The sequence below is a fragment of the Pundamilia nyererei genome, unplaced genomic scaffold, assembly GCF_000239375.1.
Source record: "Pundamilia nyererei isolate P.nyererei 1_Seehausen unplaced genomic scaffold, PunNye1.0 scaffold00197, whole genome shotgun sequence".
Classification (NCBI taxonomy): Eukaryota; Metazoa; Chordata; class Actinopteri; order Cichliformes; family Cichlidae; genus Pundamilia; species Pundamilia nyererei.
In genome coordinates this window covers 47434-55681 of record NW_005187598.1, presented here as the reverse complement: position 1 = coordinate 55681, position 8248 = coordinate 47434, and the positions used below count along the sequence as shown (strand labels likewise).

At 51.4% G+C, this 8248-nt stretch overlaps 1 protein-coding gene across 2 annotated transcripts in view; it reads right to left on the bottom strand.

Annotated features, from left to right (window-relative positions):
• tjap1 (tight junction associated protein 1 (peripheral)) overlaps nucleotides 1–8248 on the bottom strand; it is a 24045-nt gene that overhangs the window by 10141 nt on the left and 5656 nt on the right. For both annotated transcript variants that reach the window (XM_005747407.2, XM_005747408.2), the window contains exons 2-4: nucleotides 4391–4456; nucleotides 4001–4050; nucleotides 1483–1650 (exon numbers count right to left, since the gene is read on the bottom strand). In XM_005747407.2, the coding sequence (XP_005747464.1) occupies nucleotides 1483–1602 (120 nt within the window). In that variant the 5' untranslated portion in view covers nucleotides 1603–1650; nucleotides 4001–4050; nucleotides 4391–4456. The remainder of the gene's footprint in view (nucleotides 1–1482; nucleotides 1651–4000; nucleotides 4051–4390; nucleotides 4457–8248) is intronic.

The window sequence follows — 8248 nt, the reverse complement described above, 5'->3', positions numbered from 1 at the left end:
TTTTGGGTTCATTGAGAACATGGTTGTTGTTCAATAATAACATTATTCCTCACAAATACAACTTGCCTAATAATTCTGCACTCCCTGTATACCCGCCATTAAAGCGCAAGAAGCTGCTGCAGTATGGTGTCAGCACGGAGACAACATCGCAGCGTAACCGCTGAAGAGCCAATCACAAGTTACAAAAATCAAGGGGTGCACAACCAGAGGTCAAAGCGAGGTCAGAGGTCAGAGTGCGTCACTGGGAGTTTGGTGTCCTATGTATTGTATGTGGCCCCTGTGTGATGTCATCTTGATGATCAATAACTAATGAGCTCAGTGTGAACCGCTAAGACCAGTCCGCTACCCTGGACTGGTGACCTTTCACCCGCAGCAGGAAAAGAACAACAGGAAACGGTTGGGGGCGGGGTAAAGGTGGAGTGGACCTACCTTGATGTGTGACAGCAGTGACAGATTAGAGAGAGGAGGTTTGTCCACCTTAACTCCTCTTTTCACCTGCCGTTTAGTCCCCGCCCACTCTCTGTACCCTTGCTGCTGCTTCGCGGTCTCCCGCACCGCCCCCTCCTCCTGCGTGCCTCCGGGCCGCTGCAGCGCTGCCACCCAGTCGTCCCAGCGTCGAGTCCGGTCTGCAGAAGACCCCTCCACCTGCTGGTTTCTGTAGGCGGGGTGGCGGCGCTGGGAGGCGGGGCTTATATACTCTTTAGAAGCCGACCTGCCGAGCAGTGTTAGGCGGGCGGGGCTAAGGACCCGACAGGTGATCTCATCCAAGAAGTTAGAGAAGCGGACCTTCTCCTGCAGCGCCTGCATCCTCCAGTTCCAGTCAGTCCTGACAGGGGAGGGCGGGGACGAGGACCGCCGCCAGGTCAGCCCCTGCTGCTCTACCCGATCCAGAGAACGGGTCGGAGGGCACCGGCTGGCGCTGCTCCGCCCTCTGCCGTCATCTAGCATCTCCACCGACTTTGACTTCCTGATAATGTCATAGGTCTCCACACCCAGTGAAGTCGGCTGCTTCAGGATGCTCCGAGGAGCGCTGGCGGTCCGCGTCCGGCCAGCGGCGTTCATGCAGTAATTGAGGTGGTGATGTCTTCCTCGAGGGTTGCAGCTCACTGCGTGTTTCGGGGCTAGGGCGGGGCTTCCATGTCCCAGGAAAGCCTGGTTTCCTGTGTTAATGGAGGTCTTGACATTGCGAGGACTCGTGCCGCGCTGAGGTCGTGGCTTTCGGTGAGGAATCATGGCATCGTGACAGGATGCAGTCATGCCCGCCACCGCAGTTTTCGCTGAGCTGGGTTGGTGGATATGTCCTCTGAAGAGCGGCGGCGGGGTGCAGAGCTCCAGGCTGGAAAGGCTGGAAACCTCCAGCTCGCTGTCTGAGAGTGGCGGCGGCAGGGTTGGGACGCCAGGCCTCATCCCATCGCCAGACAGCCGCTGACGGACAAGGTGCTGCGGGGGGTGTGGAGGTGTCTTTAAAGTGTGTTTGATTACCTGATTGATGTCGGGCTGCGGTGCAGGTGGCGGCGGAGCAGTGGGCAGGGCGTGGCGTGACTCGCGGTGCTGCGGTGGAGCCTTACGGTACGGCTTCCTGGCCGGCGCCGCACTCGCCATCCTAGGCCGTGCTTCCTTCCTGTGTAACTTCGTGTCGGTCTGTCAGTCCTGCCAGGAGAAGACGAGTTAGAGGAGGCACAAAACGACTCGGACGCCCGACAACCACCCACCACAACGCCTCGACCGCAACTAGACTGTTGCAACCGTCGCCCCCTCACCCTCTCTCTGTGTGTGCAGATCGATGCTCGGTCGCCCGTCATCAGCATCAAATACACCCTCGCCACTACAGTAAAGTGTGTGTGCATGCGTGTCCGTCCCTCAGGCCTCTCATTGATTGCGTTTGTTTCCAGAACAGGAAGTGCAGCTGCATTGATCTAACGCTAATGTTAGCATGTGACAGAGTGGAGCTAACACTGCTAATGTGCTAACAGCTGATGATGATGTCACATGATTACAGCTGCCACAGCGCTCTGCTCTGACTGACTGTGAGCTCACTGGATGTTCAACTGGCATGTGGAGGTCAAAGGTCAAAGCTCTGATTTGTAACGTGTGAATGTACTGTTCAGACACGCACCCGCCACTCTCTGCTCCAATTAATGCACATCACATGACCGCGTCCTGCCCTTGGGGAGCCAATGGCAGGCCATTGATCACTGTGCAACTTCCTGTTTCTCTCACACACACACACACACACACACACACACTCTGTGAGGACCTCTGATGTCACACTGAACGTCCTTTAAAGCTTCTCCACACGATGGAAACGCCCTCTGTTCCACCTCACGAACACACGCCTATGTGCACGCTCACATGCACACGCCTGAAGCTTTGTTAATGTTTTATAAATCAGCAATCTTTAAAAGTTCATATTGGATCATTTCACGAAAGACAAATCCCTCCGGACGTCTCTGATGTTGCTGAAATGAACTCTGCTCTGTGAGTGAAGTTGAAGGCAGCGGCGTTTAAAATCAGCTGCGTACGCCTGTGAGAAACGGACCACAGCGCCTGAACTGGGAGCTACTGGAAAATGAATGAACTGATTTCAGCGGGAGAACACGCCGCATGTGAGGACGCCAACAGGAAACCCGAGTCCTGCCCACTTTCATTTACATGAAGACAGAAGGTTAATCAACAGCAACGCATGGAAGGGTAGTAAAGTCAGGCCACGTGATGTCATATGATGGGGATGGAGACTGTATGAGACACGGCAAGAGGAAGACACTGAAAGAGGGCAAAGTTCAGCCAACCGACTCAGCCTCTGAGACATCTGAGTCGGTCACAGATCGGTGTTGAACCTGCTGCTGCTGGTTTGGATCGATCTGACAGCTGCGTGTAAAATGTCACCACTAGAGGTCAGCAGAGAGCAGGCAGCTGAACAGTGAGTGAGGGAGATTTTCCCCATCTTTGAAGGCTGTCAGGTCACCGTTTACCTCAGCTGTCAATGCCGTGTGGGAAGCGTCTGCCTTTGCTTCCTCTGGACACGCCTGTAAAACTCTGACAGGAGTCCGAGGAGCTCACTGCTGACCGACAACAGCTGCTGACGATACACTGAACCTTTCTGGGAGTAGGGTAGCCGTTAGCCTCTGGTAGCTGCTGACTGAAGTGTCTGCGACGCTGCTGGACTCTTAAATAATAATAAATGATGTAACCAGACTGTCTTTGACAGGGAACGGGGGATTTTTAGGACGCGTGAACCTGACGGCAGGATCTCATGTCTATTCTGCTAATAAGTAATTATAATAAGCACTTAGAACAATTTGGGAAATAAATGAGCACGTTTATGCATTTGTGTGTTAGTGCCATGACATCAGCACAGATTTGAGGTGAGGAGGAAGACGAGGACATTTTATTAAGACGACAGCGCCGCTGTCTCTTTGCTTCCCGTCTCGGTTTCCTTGGTAAAGGAGAGCCTTCTCCGACATAAGCTACAATATCTCAAATCTAAAGGTGGAGGTATGAATTTAATTGTCCCCCAACACCACGCAGACACCCACCATTCGTCGTCCACCCCAGGCGTGCTACCTTTTATGTGGTCAGGGAGCGGTCCTTCCCTCCGCTGTAATTAATCACAAACTGGCTGCAATTAATTTTAATTCCAACTTTCCAAGGATGTGTCAGTTTGCTGGGAGACGTAATTAGGGGCTGGGGTGAGGCCCTTTCCTCTATTAAGTGACCTCAAAAACAGTGCAGATCTGATGACAAGCTGCGGAGTTGAGAGCGGCGATGGCGAGACAGACCTGCAGCATGTTAGAAGGACAAACGCCCCTCAAACGTCTCACCTGCGTGATGACACGACCGACAGCTGAAGAGGAGGAGGAGCTTACTGCGGCTTGCGGAAAGTCTTTCGGTTACACGATCTGGGCGATTAGTCTCTCCCCTTCCTTCTGCTGGCTATTACAGGTGAATGTACATGTGCTACGTGTGTGTGACAGCATCATCGGGTCGCTGGTGTCTGTACCTGAAGGATGAGCGAGTCCCGAGAGGAGGTCATCCACAGGACGATCCAGCCTGAAACAGAGAGCAGCTGTTAGACAGGAAGTGCGGCCGTGACCCAGCTAGCCAATGGTGTGAGCTCGTCAGACTGATCCAGGCCAGAGCAGCTTAGCACGAGTGATGCTCAGAATAATCCTCCTGTAGCTGATCCTGGCTGCGGGTTCGGGTCAGATTTCACCCTTTCCACATGAAGCTGCAGTTAGCTCGAACGAAGAGCTGAATGTGAGTGCTACCTGCAGCGTCACCATGGAGATGTCACCTGGCCAATCGACATGACCGCTTTGGTCATGCAACGGCTGCAGCAGAATCTGAACCCCTCACCAGGAAAGAGCAGAGACCGCAAACACATCCTCACCTTGTATGTCCGCACACACAGATCCTCCTCCTGCCGGCGTGCAACGCTCACGCTGCCTGAAAGTACCTGAAACACAAGATGGAGGAACGGAAACACGAGTCAGCGCCGCCGCCACACAGAGGACACGAGAGGAGGGCCGAGCGCACAACACAGGAAGCAGACTGAGGCCAACAAGGCGCAGGACGAAGAACACGCACACACACGTGCACACCAGTAAAGACCAAAGTGAGAAAAACTAAAATAAAACGTTTGCAGAGGAGAAACAAATAAAAAATAAAATTTTAATGAAATAAAACAAACATATTTATGAGCAAAAATGTAAATATACACAACACGTTTGTTATTCCCCAAGACTGAACCTGCACAGGTGTGTCAGACAGGTAGTGCTGGGCCATCTCACACCGTTCACAGTAACACCGGTATGATGTTGGGCAACGATAAGAAAATGAAATATGGCGATAGAATATGGGTAAAACGCGCATGCACAGTGCTTTTGTTTACATACGCACATAGCGGAAAAAAGCATGGCGGCGATGCAGAATGAGAAGAGCGAAAGCGGATCGTTGAATGAAACAGATGAACCTGGACTGGTTTGTAAAAATGCTGCAGCTTCACTGGTGTGGAACTGGTTTATCTTTCGTCCGTCAGATACACAACAAAGCACTATTTTTGGTAGCGCATGCTAGCGGGCCGTCGTTATTACCGTGTTGTTTGGAAAATACGGCGCACTTAAAATCAATCCTTTGATTTGTCTGAAAGTCGACAGAGCCCCTTATAATCCCGTGCGCCTTATATATGAACTCTGGTTGTGTTTACTGACCTCGAAACGAGTTTATGTGCACGGCGCTCGAAAATCTGTCAGATGTTTCAGTACGACTTTGCTGAGCTACGAAGCCGCACCGCTTGATGGATTGTTGGAGCGTTACGGCTATCGTAGGCGGAGCCTCGCAGAGTGATACGCACTGCGCTTCAACATAATGTTACCGTATTGTGTGTGTATAACCTCTTTAAGTTGTGTGGATGTTATACATGGTTATGCTGAGGATGTGTCGGCCAGTTTCCACTGAAACGCCTTTTGGTTAAACTGTCAGCGAGGAATTTGCACTGTTACATGTTTATATAAGTTTAATGCAGATAAAAAACAGCTGCTTGTTTCAGTGGAAATACATTGATGGGGTTTTTTTGCACTAATAAAGTTGAGGAGTTGTAAAGTATTTTGTCTCGTGTCAATCATATCGTCATTTATATCGTTATCACAAATTTTCAAATGTATATCGTGATACATATTTTTGGTCATATCGCCCTGCTCTGTGTACACGTGTTCACGTAAACATGAACTGATTTAGCAGGTTGAGCTGCTCATTGACCAATCACAGTGAGGAGTTCAACACCTGAGAGACACACTCGCCCAAACACACAGTGAGCTGAGCTGATCCCGGGTCAGTTCGCAGGCTCTGCAGGCCCACGTCACGGCCGTCTGATTGGGAGGAAGTGCAGCTGACCACCTGCCTCTGACATCACAGCTCACTCATCTACGGCTGAAGGTCAAACTGCAGCAGATGGCATGCTGGAAATCCAGCAGCCGCAGCGCCGTGTCTGCGAGATCACAAAGGCTGGATGGTGCAAACCGCATCTCCCACAATGCACCACAAGGTTCCTGCACCCATCACACATATGTGATCAATACCGTCCAATTGGAGGCAAGGGTCGATGTCAGGATGACCACCTGCTGCGGGAGTGTGTGTGTCAATATACATGCCATAGAGGTTTATCTCCACTCAGAGAGGATTATGGGTAGGATGGATCTGTGAGGGCGGAGGTCATGTGACTGCTGTGCCAGTAAATAACAAAGCTGCTCAGAGGGCTAGTGCGACTAAAGAGCAGTACTAGGATTACTGATACTAGCAGTAATACTGCTGATACTCTGAAGGTCGACGCAGTAAAAACCCAGTAAAACTCCGTGACCTTTGACCTCACATGAAGCTGAGCTGGTGCCGACTGGCGCAGGTTCTGTGATCATGTGACTGCACTTCCTGTGGCAGACAAGCGCGCTCACAGCTGCACTCAAGTTAACTCGAGTTCTGCTCGTTTAATTACCGATGCGCCTCCAATCAGAGTCAACGTGACTCACCAACAGGAGCACCGACGCCATTTCTAGACATCTGATTGGCCAACAGGCACAGACTTCTGCTGACTGACTCTGATCTAACACAGGTTGGGTCTGCTGCATCAGCTGTCATGGCAATGCATCAGATAAGTAGTGATGCTGCCCCAGAGTTAGCCCTGAACCTAAACCAACATGGGCGTGGCAGAGGTCGCATCACAGCTAACAGCAACGAGTGCATGGCGGCCTGTGACGGTGCTGCGAGATTAGCTTCAAACAAATGGAGGGAACCCCGAGACCCTATAAGGGGTCAAAGGTCACCGAAACTTCCTATGCAGGGATCCTGCCCCTGACCTCGGCACCAAGAAGCAGAGGGTGCGTTTGATTTATCACACCGAATGAAATCATCTGAAACCCGAGCGCTCGGCCATCTCACAGCTAACGATGATACTCGAGGCGTCCTATCAGAGCCGAGCAGCAGTCACCTTTCCACCTGACAGCTGATACCAGCTGACTGGTTTGAATGTGACTCACCTCAACATGAAACCGCGCGCGCGCACGCACACACACACGCACACACACACACACACCTGAGCAGGTGAGCTCTGTGGCTCATGTGTCCTGCGAGCGGCAGAGCATGTCCAATTCTCCTCATGAGACAGCGAGGACAGATGGTGTCTCAGTCAACTGTGAGCTCCGCCTCCTCCTCTGGTCACTCCAACAACAACACAAATGCCGGAGAGTGTCCCTCACTACCTGCAAGAACACACGCCAGAGCCGTAACCTCAGTGTATGAGACCTCACAGCAGGGGGCTCAAAGGGGGGGTGGACAGCTTCACTTCCTGTGTCTCATGCTGTAATCAGATTACTGTCAGCCAGACTCCCCCAGAGGTCCCCACAGCGGTGCCTTCAGGTGTCTGAGGCACGTTTAAAACTCGCTGAGAACCACCCCGTAGCCTCAGGTGAGCACACACTGAACTGTAAACCAATCAGCTCGCAGTAACTGTGTAGGAGCAGGAAACCATCATTGTTCTACTTCCTGTTTCCATTCCAGCCGACAAAGAATGTTTTTCTGAGCCTGCAGCGACTCGATGGCGCTGTGTCGACACCTTCCTTCACCATAGCAACGATCAACATGCCACCACAGACTGTACGTCTAAGACGGACACAGCCTCGCTGAATTTCAGCCATTTTAATTTCGGCATTTTTTCTGCCTCCACGTTGCTTTTCGTTTCTAGGAATGACCATATTTGGACAAGATGGTGCAGCAGCAACCAATCAAAATCCCAGAATTTCAGTGTGCACCCAAACAGGAGCTCCGCCTTTATGGACGGTCTGTTAGTACAGTGACCTCCCAGCAGCCGTGTTATTGGTCGGGTGATGTCATTAGAAACGCTCCAAAAGTTACCAACAGCACAAACACGGTGCAGAGGTGAAGCTAGCAGACAGGTAGCAGCTACATCCACCTGTGTCATCATCCACCTGTCAGTCAGAGGCCACGCCCCTCAAACAAGTGATAATAATGAAAACAGGTGAGTAACAGAAACATCCTCCCCATACCTGTGTTATGAAGAAGGAAATTATCCACAGAGACTAAACATGTTTATTTTAACACGGGTGCCTGTGGAGACTGACTCACTGCTGCTGCTGCTCAGACTAGTGACTAGTCACCGATTATTTTTCTGATTAGTCGACTAATCAGATCATCATCCATTGGACGTAAAACGTACAGCTTATTGCACCAGCAGCATCTG